The following is a 14853-nucleotide window of genomic DNA, read 5'->3' on the forward strand; positions in this document are numbered from 1 at the left end:
ACTAGTGGCCAACTCCATTTTGGTTCTTGATTTCAGGTCACGACACCCCTCCTGGTTCCCAGCTGACAGCCCTGCCTGCCCAGTCCTCTGAAGAGGCATCACCAAAGGCCCCTGTGATAGTACAGTGGCTGTGGTGGCGGTGCCTGCTGCTTCCTGGGAAATGGACAATGGGATGTGGTCTACATTAACTGCCAAATTTGGGTCCCTGGGGGGAACTGGTAGGGACAGGTGAGCAGAAACTGAGGATGGAGAGGCTCCTGGGTGGCTCAGTCAGGTGAGCATCTGACTCTTGATTTCAGGTCATGATCTCAGGGTCTGTGGGACTGAGCCCCGCATTGAGCTCCACTGCTGAGCATGGAGCCTGCCTAAAATTCTCTCTCCCTCTGCCCCTCTCCCCTGCTTGTGTGCTCTCTCTCTAAAAGAAAAAAGAAAAAAGAAATTAAGGATGGAAGAGGCCAACTTAATCTTGATTCAGCCCTGACTTGATCTTCCCAATCCCTGCTTAGCCACAGGACAAAGGATGAAGGGTTTTCGATGTCACCAGGGGCTTCCATGATGTCACAAGAACAGAGGCATAGGCTGGGGCTGCCTGCTAGGGAGGTGCTGCCTCAGGCCCTTAGAAGGTTCTCAGAACTTGCCCTGGCTAAACTAGGGCTTGGTCTGGCCTGGGTTGTTCTAGTTCAGTGAGGGCCAATGAAGTCCAGGGTGTGGGGCACGTGCACCTGCTCCAAAGTGTCTCTCAAATCAAAACCTGCCAGTCTGGGTGGGGCACCACTGGCTGGGAGGGACAGCGTGGGCACAGAGGTGAAGTAGAAGCTAAAATAAGAATAGAAATAATAATAATAATAATAATAATAATAATAATAATAATGGTGAGCACTTAGTGCTCCTATGTGTCAGCCATTGTGCTAGGTGTTTTACATGTATTACTCTTTTTCTTTCTCAATCCTCTATGAGGTAGGTGCTTTTATCCCTGTTTTACAGATGAGCGAACATGCCCAGAGAAGTTAAGCGACTTGCCCGCACGTGAAGTCAGGATTTGAACTCAGCCAGCCAGCCCGGACGCTCTGGGCCCCTGCTAGCTGTAGGAGTTAAAGTTTTGCGAAAGTGTTCTGTAACCAGCCCGAGCACCACTTTTAACCGAGTATTGTTTGAGAGCTGTGAAGGGCTCCTAGAGGGATCCCGGCAGCTGGTAGCCCCGCCCTCCTTTTATCGGAGCGCCCAGACCCGCCCCCCCACCCCCCCAACCCCTTGGTTTCCCTCCGGTCTCCTCTGCTGATCCACTCCCTCCTCTCCCCACCACATCCCAGTCATGGCCCTGGTTCTGCAACTGCTGCCGGTGCTGTTGGCGAGGGCCCAGGGAGACCCTGGGGGTAAGCCATGCCCCCAGGAAAGTTGGGATAGGTGCCAGGAAAGACCGAGGCAGGGGGCGGCGCGGGGGTGGGGGAGGGGAGGGTGGTGTGTGTGGAAAGATGAGGAGCGCAGGAGAGCAGAGGAGAGGGGAGAGAGAGGAGACGGGAGTGGGATTCGTCTCTGTGGACTTGCCCTAACCACTGCTCCCTCCAAACCCAGCTTCACTGGACGGCCGCCCTGGAGACCGGGTGAATTTCTCCTGCGTAGGGGTCTCGCATCCCATCCGCTGGGCCTGGGCGCCTAGCTTCCCGGCCTGCAGGGGCCTGTCCAAAGGACGCCGCCCAATCTTGTGGGCCTCATCCAGCGGGACCCCCACTGTGTCTCCCGTCCAGCCCTTTGCTGGTCGCCTACGTGCCCTGGACCCTAGTATCCGGCGGCTGGAGCTGCTCCTGAGCGCGGGGGACTCAGGCACCTTTTTCTGCAGGGGCCGCCGCGAGGAGGAGAGCCGTACTGTGCTTCATGTGCTAGGGGACGGGGCTGACTGCAGGGCTCCGGGGCCTGCCCACGGTAGGTCCAGGTCTTTGCGCACGGGGGCTTAACTCGAACACAGACCCTGGGGAGGGAGAGAGGCCTTGGCTGGACGTTCTTGACCTGGAGAGCTAGTTCTCTGTTCTCGCACCCCTGACCTCGGCATCCACCACCATCCCCTCCTCCGTTTCCCCAGGGTCCATGAATCCCCAGCTCCTGATCCCACTGCTGGGCGCTGGACTAGTGCTGGGACTCGGGGCGTTAGGCGTGGTCTGGTGGTGGCGCAGGTGAGCACAATGGGCGGGGCTTGAGGCGGGAAGGGCAGGACTAGAACCTTCGCAGACTTTAGCTAGATCTAGAGCTGGGGCATGTGGTTTAGAGAAAAATGGGGGAGGTCACAACTTGGGCCGAGGCCACAGACTGGTGTGTGGAGCCCTGGCTTGGAAGGTGAAGCTAGAGCTGGAGGAGGATCAGAGCATGGGCGGAATTATCGGTGGGAGTGGAGCCCAAATTGTTTGTGGGTCTGACCCTTCCGAGTTGCTGGGTTGCTGTTGGTCCCGAGGAGAACGAGAGACAAAACTGATGGCACTCAAAGACTCCTACACATCCGTTACAGGCGATCACCCCCGCCCCCACCTCAACCACTCCCCAGATTTGGTGAGACTAATTCCACCTCATTTTCCTTCTGCTCCCGCACTTCCCATCTTTCAATTCTTGAGTCTGAGCCCTTCCTGGGAGCAGACAAGTTGGTCACTTTCTCTCAATTCTTCAGCTCTGTCCCCCCCATATAGATCCACTGGTGAAAGTCGAGACCCAGAGGCCAGCAAAGGAGGAGGAGCCTAAGATCACAGGGGACCTGGACCAGGAGCCGGTAAGGGCCTGGGGATTGGAAGAGGGCTGGCCAGAATCCCCGAGGAAAAGCCTGTATCTCCCAGGGAGTCAGATCTCTGAGACCCTTCTGCTTTCCTGCCCACCTTTCAGAGCCTGCTCTATGCAGACCTGGATCAGCTGGCCCTCAGAAGGCCCCTCCGGTTAACCCCAGTGGTCCCTGCTGATGCCTCCACCATCTATGCGGTTGTAGTTTGAAGGGAAGTCCTTATTCCAAACCTCGAACCTCGCAAGCTGGGGCTTCTCAGCTCTCCACAACTTTCGGCCCCTCCTTGGCTCCTCACTTGGAAAAGGAATCCACCATGGGATAGAATCGAGCACTAGCCTGAGAATCAGGAGCCCTGGGTTCCAGGCTATCTCTGCCACTGATCTTGCTCCTTCAGCTACCCCATCTCATAACTTTCTTGTCTCCTTCACCACTGGTGCTCTCTCTAAACCTGATCAAGCCCTGTCTCCCTATCTTAAGACATCAACAACTCCTAGATAGTTGTCCTACTCTTCCCTTCCCTCCACAGTCCAGCTCTTTGAACCAGGGGCCTACACCCATATTTTCTTCTCCTTTACTCCACCCCCACTGCTCATCTGCTCTCTATGAGGTTGCCAGTGAGGTCCTGATGGCCACACCCAGTAGATTTTTTAGCATCATCTGGCTTGGTCTTTGATCACTCCCTTCTTTAAGCTCTGTTTTTCTTTATTGCTGGTGTCTTCCTTTTGGACTCTTTTTCCTTGCTCCCTACCCCCATGGTATTCCCCACCATTCTAGGTTTGTCCTTTCTTTATCAGACTTCCCTCTCTTTGGGAATCTGCCATCCGCAGCCAGTTCTCAGCCCTCACCTCTGCAAACAACTCAGAACTCTCTCCAGCTCACATTTCCGGGAATGGGATCTCCCAACTATCCCTGAGACATCTCTGTCTGGTTGGCCGTAGGCATTTTGCACACAGCATATCCAAAACCCAACTCATTGTCACTTAATACTTCTCTGCATTCTCTATTGATCAACCCAGTTGCCTAAGCCAGAAACTGGGAGTCATGCAGACCTTCTTCCGCTCACTCCCACACAATGAACCAAGTCCTATTTTAATGTCACTGTGAAATCCTACCCTTCTTCACGCCCAGGGCTACCACCCGAATGTACTCTCATTTCTTCCCTGGTCACCCATAGCCCCACCTCATCCTCTTGCCCTTGTCTTCCTCCCTCAAGCCAGAGGGGTCCTCCCCAAATGGTAACCTACTCCTCATGGTCTACATTCCAGAACTGCAGTATTTCTTTCCATAACCTTCAGCTCTGGAGCCATGGGCCTTAGCTTTGGGTACAAGGTACTGCAGCACTCTGCCTACTCTCCAGGCTTGTCCCTGTCACTCCACATGCACACAACGTGCCAGCCTTGGAGAGATTCTCTCCAGCCTCCAAATATGCCTTTGCGCAATGCAAGTCCTTCTTCCTGGATCACTCTTCCTCCTCCTCCTCCCCACCACCTTCCTGGCTAATTCTTCTTTATCCTCAGTTGAAATGTAGCCTTTCCTGGGAAGCCATTCCTGACCCTCTTTGCCTACCTCTGCGTACATCTTGATGCCTTAGGCAGTCTCCTTATTTATGTCATAGCAACAACATCCTGTGAATTGTTCCATCACAACCTGTATTTCAATTTCATATACTGTGAGTTCCCTGATATCAGGAGACTGACCCTTTTTAATTTTACTGCTAAGCCTCAGTAAATGAGTGAATGAAAATGAACGTCCCTGGAAGTGTCACTTCTTCCTCTCTATCATCTAGGAGTGGGTTGGTAATCTACCAGTTTCTGAATCATCTGACATTTGGATAAATTGAGTGATCCACCCATACTCTTTCTTCTCTCCCTCATATGTGCTGCCCACAATAGAAATTCTATCCTGTCCATCTTGTGCCCAAACACCTATGATAGGGCTGGGCAATGAGTCAGTAAGTGCCTAATGAGGGTTTGATGAATGAAGGAGGCCTCCTTCCCAGCACTAACCCCAGATTTCAGCCCTGCCCCTACCCCTCTGCCCCAATAAGACACAAGCCACAACCCAGTCTAAAAGGTCGGTTCTGTTTATTATCTCTGAGGAAGATGACTCACCCAGTGGACTCCATCCTTTTTCCCACACTAAGCCCTCCCCCCCCCCCCCCCCCATCTTGGGGCCCTCTCCGCACTACTACCTATTCACTGTCCTCTATCTAAGCCTCCTTCCCCTTCTCATCCCTACGCTGCCCTACCCCTGGCCAGCCAGGACCCCCCAAGGCCCGGCCCTCAGCTGTGGGGGCGTGTGCTGAGCACCAGGCAGAGGGAGCTGAGCCCAGCGCCTGCCTTCTCCAGTTCTGAGCAGGACACAGGTACCAGCGTGACATCAGAGAGCTTCTGCAGTGCCTGCAGGGAGGATATAAAGTGAGGAGAGGGGAGTAAGATCCTGAGGCCACAGCCAGGCCCTTCTTCTAGCCAGCTCAGGGTGGCACCACCCATGTGTCCAGAGACGGTACCCCTTCTTCCTCCCACTAAGAAGGCCTGAGACCCCTTTCTCTGGTTGGTGGCAGTGGTGGAGCTGCTGCCTTCCCTCACCTCCTGGCTATTAGGCAGGTCCCCGCCTCCACGGTGCAGGAGAAAAGGGGGCACACCAGGCAACCCAGGACGCAGAAAGAGACAGTCAGCAGCTGCGTCATCTGGGAGCGTCAGGGACGCATAGGGGTGGTCCGTCAACACTGCCATCGCCTGAGGGAGAGGAAAGAGGAAGTGCTGAAGCTCAGAGGGCTGAGGACACAGTTACATTTGCTGTATAATAATGCTAGCAAGCACTTAGCCCTTAGTATGTGTCAGGCAGTGTTCTAAGTGATTTAGTTACCTCTGTTCCACCTCATACTCACATGCACTTCTTTCTACCTCCAACCCTCTTCTCCCCCTCTCCAGCCCCTCCCAGTCAATTTCATGCATCCTTCAAGTCATAACTTAGTTGCCATCTTTTGGGAGTTACTTGAAACTCGGGAAGATGATGTGAATCTGCTGTGTTCCCTGTCCTTGTCCTGCTAGTATAACAACTTGCTTTCTCACAGGTTTTCACACTAGATAGTCCGCCCCATGAGGGCAAGGTTTGGAGTTAATTCTCTGAACCTCCCTGCTTTCAGCCTCTAGGGCCGGGAGCCACACCCACTTTTGTGGCCGAACCCCAACCTGCCCCACCCCTGCCCCGCCTCTCACCCTGACAGCCTTTTGGGCGGCTTCGCTGCTACCTGCTACCACAGTGCGGGGTCCCCCCATGCCGCAGAGGCCGCGCAGGTGGGAGGGGCTGGAGACTGGCACTGTGGAGACAGCGAAGTCCTAGGGGCAACAAGGGAAAGAATTCAGGGAAGTGGGAGGAGTGAGAGGATTCCCTAAAACACAAGCTGCTTTTGGCTCCTCCCTACGCCGCGCCCCACCCCGCGCCCTTCCTACCCCATCAGCTCCTGGCTCCCCCAGCACGAAGCTGGTCCTGCTCCTCACCCGAAACGTGTCCGCCACGATCTCAGCTCCTCGGTGATTGGTCCACTTGGAGAGGCCTACGAAAAACTCCCGGCCTGAGCCCAGGGAGGCCGCGGGGGTTTAAGAGCGAGAGTGAGTTGGAAACAAGGCCCGACATGGCCCAGTCTCAACTCTGCTTCCCAGTGCAAAGCCCAGGAATGCAGGCACCTCAGCCTCACCGGTAAAGAGAACATCAGTGCCATCCAGCGTCGCGTTCTCATCTCCCATCTCCACGATCCGGAGCCCAAGGTCCTGAAGGGCTTTGCGGACTCCATCGACCTTAGGACAGGAAAAGAGGGCGCGGGGCAGAGACATTCCCACCTGCAATTCTTAAAACCCCGTACGGCCAGCTACCCCTCTCCTCTTACCCACCCGCACCCTGGCGCTCACCTCCGGCCTGCGGGCGGGGCTCCAGGGCCGCGTGATTAGGGCCGTGTCCCCTTGGATCACGGCTGTGTCACCGAGAAGCGGTCCCAGCGGCAGCGACTCTTCAGGAGGCAGTTCTAGCAGCTGCAGCCCCAATCGCTGCCTCAGTTTACCCCCCAGTACTCCGTGCTCCCTCTGGGCTTTAGCCAGGTCCAGAGCCGGGAGGCCCGCTCCCGCACCCTCCCCCGAAGCCAGGCTCTCTGGGACCCCCCGGATCAGGGCATGGGAGCAGCGGCCCAGCCCCTCCCCCGGCGTCCCCATCCCATCCACACAGTCTCCCCCTCCGGCCGCTATGATTTCTTAGTTTTCTCTTTTTACTTCACCTGTCTGGGAGAAGAGACAGAAAGGGAGGAGGGCAAAGAAAGAGACATGCACAGAAGGGCGTAGGGGGTGGTTAAGAGCGCCCGGGTCTTCCTTCTGCCATCTCCGGGCGCCCCTCCCACTTCGCCCCACCCCCTCCAGACGTTCCCCTCCCGCCAACTCCATTCCACCCCGCACCCTTCGGGGTCTGCTTCTTTGGAGGGAGTCCGAGGAACAAGACCGGGACCCCTAATCTCTAAAACACCTGTTGCCCCTGTTCGGGGGCTTCGCGAGGTCCCTGCTAGGCGCCCCTCTTGGCAGCCGCTAGGATGCGCTCACTCCCTAAAAATGCAACGGCCCCGCCCCCTTAACCCTCAGCTGCTCGCTGCCATAGGGACCCGAAGTGAGGCAAGGGACCCAAAGGGGTTATGGGACAGGAGGAGACAGCTGGGGAGACAGTCAGGGCCTGGGAGATGGAAGTCCTGAATGCCCAACAAGAAAGGGAGAGAGGGGCAACGAGGGAGGAATTAGAGCCTAAGGAGTTAAATATCTTCTCTCCACCCCTGCCGGTCCTGCTACCCCTAGCACGACCCAGTAGAAACCAGACCGAGTCCCGGAGGACTGGGAGAGGTCTAAAACGAAATCCAAGGGGCGGGGAAACCGGGGGCGTGGTCCCAGGGAGCGGGCACCACTCCCGGCTCCAGGACCGTCTCCCCGTCCATCTCCCCCAAAGTCTACCCAGCTCAGCTCCGCACCCAAATTTCGGCCTCCTGCACTCTGTCGGGTATCGGGCACGGGCCCGGCAACCTCAAACTCTGGCCCGCACACGGTCCGGGGGACATCTCCAACCCCTAGACTTACCTCTAGCGGCCACCCAGACTCCAGCGCTCTTGTGTTCTTGGCTGGGGCCCCACCCCCCTGAGGACAGAGTTGGTTGGAGAAGGGAGTCCTAGTCTTCAAGCCTCGGGGGCTGGAGCTCTTGGCTTTTGAGGGGTCCCTGGGTAAGGCGAGCTCAAGAACCACGGTGGGGCGGGGGCGCGACTGTCTGGCGGCTCCGGGGCATTGTCTAAGCGGGACGGGGCGGGGCTCCTCGAGGCCACGCCCATTCCGCCCTGCTACGCCGCGCCCGCTCCACAGGGACTGCGCTCCCCTTCTCCGAACTCGGCCCCGCCCCGTGAGTGCTGCCCAGGCCCACCCAGATATGGAGGGCCCTGTCGGCTGGGCAGCAAATGCGACATGGACCGCAAGACAGCGTTATGGTGGACCGGCACGAAAAATGGAAGCCTGACCACAAATACCCCTCTTCTAAATTCCTGGCTTCTGCCCTGAGCTCAAGGTCACTGACCCACCTTTCATTCTGTTACCCACACTGCAGCCACCTTTGTGCAAAACGACACTACATTTTCATTCTGTATTTTATTACTGAAATACATTGTCCTACCCACACCCCCACACAATAAAAATCTTACCTAGATTCCCCATCTTTCCCCTCAGCCCCCCAGTCAGCCCTACACAAGTGCTCCAGGATTCTCTGCCCACTGGCCATTTTGGAGTGTGTCCATTGGGTAGCCACGTGGAAACCACCTGGTGCCTTTGTGGAGAAAATAGAGGGGGGACACAGAGCCCCAGGAGGGGCTTATTTGAGGGCCTTGGCCACTTGCTCGTAAGCCAGCTCGATCTCCTCATCATCTGGACAGGTGGAGGCAAACTCTTCCCGAGCATAGGCATTGCGCAAGTATCGATGCACTCCGCGGAACACCTCTGGGATGGAGAATCCCCTGTACTTCTTACATACCACCTGGGGGTGCAGAGAGGAGAGGGACCAACATGTTAGCCTCAGGGGAAGCCACAATGGCTCTTGGTCTTTCCCTTCTCCCAAGGCTTACATGATAAAATCTAGCCTTCCTGTCCAGGCATTCAAGAACCTCTACTATCTGGCTTCTCTTCCTGTAATTCTTATCTCCCATATGAATCATTTTCTCCAATGGGCTTTCTAACTCCTTGCTTTCTCCTACTGTCTTCACCCTTCCTCTCCATTTACTGAAATCCTGGTCATTTATAACCTGCTCCTTTTCAGACCACCCCATTCCATGGTGCCACTTCTCTCCTTGATTATATTGAGACATAATTCACAAATCATAAAATTCTCCTCTTGAATTTCCACAATAACTTTTGTCCCTATTTTTCATTTGGCTTTTATCATGTATTATTAATTCACTTTCATGTGAATGTTTTATCTTCCCAGCTAGATTTCAAATCCTTTGAGAGCAAGAACCAATCATTGTACATCTTTGTGTCTTTCAGCGTCCAGTACAGTTTTCAATACAGAGGTCTGTAGCAGACTGACATTAGGCCCATGTTTCACAAACTAAACCATAGCTTTGAGGCTAAGACAAAAACATGGGAACCGGCAGTTTTCATCTTTCATCACAAGAGGAAGTGGAGACTGATGCTATAAAAAGAGTTAAAGCTCTGATTTTAGGAAAAGCCTGCTTTGTCTTATCTGGGGATTTGGCAGTGACAGAGATAGGAAGAACACTCTTGATAGCAATACTGGGATATGTTACTCTCGGCCAATCTGTTGCACCCACAGCCTATGTCACGGAATGTAATTCTCTCAAGCCCTGGTCTGCAGCAATGGCTGCCGAGAAGGAATGGGGTAGTATCTGCTATTGGTAGCAATCCACAGAAACCATCCCAAGAAAGAAACCACCTTAGGAGTGGTTGTCATGGGAAACCTGTGTGGGAGCTTCTTAAAGAGCCATCCAGTGGCCACCTTCTACTCCTACAATGACCACCCACCTGCACTATGTGGAGCTTTGGCAACAGGTTGCAGTCAGCCAGAGTGAGCTCATTGCCATCCAGAAACTTCCTCTGAGAGATACCCTCATCCTCAGCACTGGTCTCATCCACTTCTTCTGGGAGGGGGGATGTCAAGTAATTGTCTAAAACTTTCAGGGCTTTCAGGAGCCCCTTCTCCAGATCTGTGCAAGAAAGGGGAATTGGTAAGAACATCAAAAGATCAACATAGTCCGGGAGGACCTAGGGAGTGGAGGGTGAATGAATACTAATGGTGAGGCCAGTCCAAGAGAATAATACCTAACACGAACGTAGTTTTCCATGTGTTATTCTAAGCACTTTACACACAACAACTCATCTAATTCTCACATCAACCCATGAAATAGGTATTGTTATCTTCATTTTATAGATCTGGAAATGGATTTACAGAGAAATTAAATGAATTGCTCAAAGTCACATAGCTAGTAGTGTTTGTACTCAGGTAGTCTGGATCTAGAGTTACTGTTCTTAAGCACAACCTATTCTGCCAGAAAACAGACCAGCAGCTAACCCAACTAATGTCCCCAGTGGGGCTGGAGAGACTAGGTAAGAAATGAGAGAAGCTTAAAGTCACAGCCATCATAAATACGAAGAAATACGGGGCTTAAGTAAAAGTAAGGTGGCTGGGGCGAGAGGCAGTGAAGGTTTGCCAACATCTGCTCCATCTCCCTGACAGCTGAATTTCCAGGTGCTCCTAATGTTTCCCAATCCCTATATCTTCTCCATTACTCCTAGGACCCTGGCCTCCAACCCGTGAAACTCACTGTCATTGAGTGCTGGGTTGGAATTCTTGATGTAAGCGGAAAATTTGGCAAATATGTCCAGCCCAGCCGTGTTGGATTCAGGGTTCAGAGCTGCCAACTTGGGGTACCTGAAAGCCAATGGAAGAAACAGGATAAGATATCTTCCGGGAAGGAGCCTCAGCTCCCCTGCTCTAGCCCATCACCATTCCCATTTTCCATTTCTTCAACACCTCTTTTTCCTAGAGTTTCCCAGTTACCCAATCCCTCCTTTCCAAGTGCCCTTATACCTGGGAGGGCACAGCACGGCCTCCAGAAACTCCTCAATCTTGTTGGTGTCTGTGTGCACTTCGGTGCCATACAGCAGGAATGGGAGCTGCCCTCCTGGGCACAGCTTCTGTACTGTCTCAGTCCGCCTGGAGAAAAGGCCAGGCATCAGGACAGGAAAAGGGGGTCAGGGAGAACCAGAAAGGGGAGATGGAGGGATGTGGGAAGAAAAAGGAGCTCTGGGTAGAGGGAGGGGGGGAAAAGGTGCAGGATGAAGGGCTAGGATTAGGTGAGTGTATGTGTGTGCATATATGTGTGCACATATGTGTGCACCAGGGGTGTTTAGAGGAACAGAAATTGGCCCACCTCTTGGTGTCAACAGTGGTGACGTTGAAGGTGACTCCCTTGAGCCAGAGTACCATGAACAGTCTCTGGGAGAAGGGGCAGTTCCCAATCTTGGCCCCATCACTGCCAGCCTGAAAAGCAACCCCCACCCCAAAGTTAGGCCTGGTACACCCCACCCAACCCCAGGCCATTCTCTGAACCTCCTACTCCCAGATCTAGCTGTTTTCTGCCTTGTCATAACATTCAGTCTCACCAGTTAAAGCTCCCCCAAGAAGTGAGCTCTCCACTCTGGAGGTAGAGCAAACCTAGCGCAGATCACTGGGAACATTTTCTGCAAAGGGCAACTTCTGGTTCCCCAGAGGGGTCAGGACAGGTGGGAATGAGGCAGAGGGATGGGGTTTTGGAGAACTTGGAGGATCTGGACCATAGAGAGGGAAGACTAAACAGTAATGCAGTTTTCTATATGCTATTCTCAGCACTTTACATACAAACACTTATTTAATCCTCACATCCATAGAGAGGGACTTGGTAGGTTAGAGGCCTGGATTCCTGGATTCCTGAACGGAGTAGAGTCTGCAGATTGGCAAGGTGCAGCAGGGTTTGGAAGCCAGGGTTCTGGTTCTTTATGTCTCCACCAAGCTGTTTCTGGCAGCCAGGTAGGGGAGTCAAGGGGCCCAGAGCCTGACCCTAAAGATGTAGAGGGCTTTGCAGAGGGGGGCTGCCCTCTAATTGGCAAGTGGTGACCTCATCCCCCAAGGGACCTCCCCCTAGGCTGAGGATGATTCATCTCACTGTGTCTCCGGCATTAGCAGCTTCCTTCCTGGCAAGGAGTGGGGGCAGGGACCTGTGAGGCTGAGGCCTGGGCAGCGGAGGGCCACCTCCCTCTTCCCCACACACTACTTGCGGGATCTCCCAGCACATGGCCCGTAGCTGCAGATAACTGTCCTCACACAGGACCCAGGGCTCTGTAGAGCAGCCTCACCCAGGAATAAAAATAGCCCTTGAGGCGAGTATGAGTGAGGTGGGGACCACACCTAAGGGGGGCGGGCCCAGGCACGGCTGGGCACAGGGAGAGGGAATGGCTTCCCGAGAAGCCCCAAGCATAAAGAAGGGGGAAAGCGGCAGGACGCACAAAGAAGGACGAACAAAGAGGGGGAAGTGGAGAGAAAGGCGGCAGGAAAGTGAAGGGTGGGGAGAATGTGAAAACAAGGAGACACAGATGGAGAGGGAGGTGCAGAGATGAGGTCCAGGATTGGGTAAGAATGCCCTGGAGTGGGGAGGGGAGCAGAGCAGCAACGGTGGAGTCTGCGGTCTGTGTTTTCATATTCTCAAAGGCCAAAGGACCACCGCTCTTCATCTACACCCACAGAGAGAGGAGAGAGTTGGGGTGACTCTTTTTCTCCTGTTTCTAAAACCCCCAAACCATGAATGCCCTAACCCAGGCTTCCCCCTCCTTCTGATACCTCTCTCCACCTATCCTTGTGGGAGCCCCAGCTAAACTCGCATCTAGCGACCTCCCTTTTTCTGGCTTCTGCAAGTCCCTGGTACCCTTCCAGACCCACCCCATCTCCAGCCCCGCTGCTATAACTCCACTTCCACTCTCTCACTTCCTTCCACCTACCAGTCCCTCCCCATGGATCCCCTCTCGGCCTCCCTTACCACACCCTCTCCCTTGAAACCTACCTTGCCACACACACACACTTGCACATTTCTCCAAGTCTCCCCCCAAGACACTCCTCACTCTGGTCTTCTCATAGGACCACCTGTCCTGATGTTTCCCTCTGACCCTCCAAACCCTGTTGGGTCCCACTGCACCATTCTCCCCCAGTCTTTCCTATCCGACCCTTCCCCCAGCCTCGTCAATATTCTCAACTCCTGGGAACCCTCCTAAGGCTGCTGGAAACTTCTACAAACTTTTCAGGATTGGGCATAGAATTCTCATTACCACCCCCCCACACAAACACACACACGACAATTGTCTTCCCTTTCCGAAGCCACCCCCCCCCCAACACACACACACACACACACACACTAAAGATTGCACGTGGGGTTGGGGAGGGGGTCAAGGAGGGAAGAGATTGGGGAGTTAAGGCTGGAGCGGGGTAAAGGTGAGAGTTGCCTTCCAGGAATTGGGAAGCTGGCCTAGGAGGGAGAAGGTGTTCCTACCTTCACGAACAATTCGACCTGCGGTTGTTCTTCAGCCATAGTTGCGACGGGGACCAGGAAGCGGTCGGCGCTGGGGAACTGGGAGGGGCCCGGGCCAGGGAAGGCGGGTCTCACAGGCAGGGATTCTCTACCCCCAAACCTAGGGCTGTCCCTTCGGCGCAGCACAAGCCGGATCAGACCCGCTCACACGAGACGCGACCTCCCCACCAGCCCAACGCACCCCGCACCCCGCTCCTCCAGCTCTATCCCCTCCCGGGCTAGATCGGGGAGCCGCTGACTCACGGGCCGGGCCCGCCCCGCCCTGAACCTGGGGAGGGGACTGGAGGGGGCGGGACTCGACGATCTAGGGAGTAGGTCCAGAGGGGAGATCCTCAGGTCTCTTCGAGGATAAGGGATGGGGGTGTTAAAGAGAGGGAATCCTGGGAACCTCCTCGTTTTTCCGCCAGTCTCTTTGAACACAGGATTTTTTTTCCTGCCTCAGTTTCCCTGCTGCATTAATCAGAGGACACTCGCACTCCTCCCTCACACGAGAAACAACATCAGCAGCTTGGTCAAGCCCATGAGGGTCTAGGGAGGGAATTTTAGAATGTGAAGGTGGTCGTTTATTCCTTTTTCCATATTCCTTCCAGACTCCAGGAGGACAGGGACCTGGAAATGGACACTGAGATTGGGGGAAGAGAGTGGTGAAAGGTAGGGCAGGGGATGGGAAGGGAGACAACCAGGCCTTGTGCTAGGGAAACAAGAAGCTGAGCCAAGGGGCCTCATCACTGGGGGAGGTCTGCTCCTCCTCAGTAGCCTGGTCAGCTTTAATACTTCCACTTCTGCCCCCATTCTGGGCCCCTTCCTGTGCCCCTTGTCCTTCTCTGACTGATTGATTGAAGATGGGAGGAGCGGGGAAGGGTGGGATTTTTATGGCCACAGAATAGAGCTGCACTGATCCTGGAGGGGATGGTAGCTGGTCCTATTATGGAAGAAAAAAAGCAAAGATCAGATGGAATAATGTAAGTGGAGTCCTTGGGGACCAAATAAGTAGGGAGGCAGAGGAAGAGTAGCTTGATTTTCGAGGTTCTGTCAAACTCTTTATGATCTGCTGAAAAATGGCTTAATAATACATCCTCCAAACTGGATATATTCCAGCCTCCATATCCTGAATCTCCCTCCTACCCTACCCTACCTTCTCTTTCTTCCTCACCACTTGCTCACAAGAGACCTACAGTTCCAGAAAAACATGGTGGAGTGCAAGCATATAGGAGCAAAACAGGCCTTGACACTTAAAGAAAGGGAGAGACTTGGGGGAGGACTGGGGCAGAGTGAGAAACATGCTGCTGGAAACTAACAGTTAGTGGTTTCCTCTCCTGCTTCCTTTTCTGTGGGTTTTCTCCTCTCTGGGGGAAGGCCTATCTCTCTCCTCCCCAGAGAGGAGATATATTGTGTTTGCTTCCTTGAATAGTAAGATCCTATAAGGTTGTAGAATGATTCCATGAGTGTGTAT

At 54.1% G+C, this 14853-nt stretch overlaps 3 protein-coding genes across 7 annotated transcripts; 1 reads left to right on the top strand and 2 right to left on the bottom strand.

The window, feature by feature from the left end:
• The first annotated feature begins 861 nt into the window (after positions 1-861).
• On the top strand, positions 862-4505 carry MPIG6B (megakaryocyte and platelet inhibitory receptor G6b). 5 transcript variants are annotated; one of them, XM_045497715.1, is made up of 6 exons: positions 873-1373; positions 1573-1920; positions 2078-2168; positions 2498-2538; positions 2654-2752; positions 2863-2979. In XM_045497715.1, exons 1-5 carry the CDS (start codon positions 1313-1315, stop codon positions 2722-2724), a joined length of 612 nt encoding a protein of 203 aa, XP_045353671.1. In that variant the 5' UTR covers positions 873-1312; the 3' UTR covers positions 2725-2752; positions 2863-2979. The 5 variants fall into 5 exon arrangements, with proteins under 5 accessions (XP_045353673.1, XP_045353674.1, XP_045353672.1 ...); XM_045497714.1 differs by having other exon boundaries at positions 876-1373; positions 2673-2752; positions 2863-4505; XM_045497718.1 differs by lacking the exon at positions 2078-2168 and having other exon boundaries at positions 872-1373; positions 2863-4505.
• Positions 4506-4825: 320 nt separating this feature from the next.
• On the bottom strand, positions 4826-8289 carry DDAH2 (dimethylarginine dimethylaminohydrolase 2). The gene is made up of 7 exons (XM_045497712.1): positions 7867-8289; positions 6670-7032; positions 6459-6558; positions 6262-6335; positions 5980-6099; positions 5347-5496; positions 4826-5157 (listed from the first exon to the last, which is right to left on the bottom strand). The coding sequence occupies exons 2-7, from the start codon at positions 6964-6966 to the stop codon at positions 5041-5043; spliced, it is 858 nt and encodes a 285-aa protein (XP_045353668.1). The 5' UTR covers positions 6967-7032; positions 7867-8289; the 3' UTR covers positions 4826-5040.
• A 117-nt stretch (positions 8290-8406) lies between these two features.
• CLIC1 (chloride intracellular channel 1) lies at positions 8407-13665 on the bottom strand. Its single transcript, XM_045497713.1, has 6 exons — positions 13362-13665; positions 11217-11326; positions 10874-10999; positions 10608-10714; positions 9808-9989; positions 8407-8803 (listed from the first exon to the last, which is right to left on the bottom strand). Exons 1-6 carry the CDS (start codon positions 13398-13400, stop codon positions 8642-8644), a joined length of 726 nt encoding a protein of 241 aa, XP_045353669.1. The 5' UTR covers positions 13401-13665; the 3' UTR covers positions 8407-8641.
• Positions 13666-14853: the final 1188 nt, after the last annotated feature.

The sequence above is a fragment of the Leopardus geoffroyi genome, chromosome B2 (assembly GCF_018350155.1).
Source record: "Leopardus geoffroyi isolate Oge1 chromosome B2, O.geoffroyi_Oge1_pat1.0, whole genome shotgun sequence".
Lineage (NCBI taxonomy): Eukaryota > Metazoa > Chordata > Mammalia > Carnivora > Felidae > Leopardus > Leopardus geoffroyi.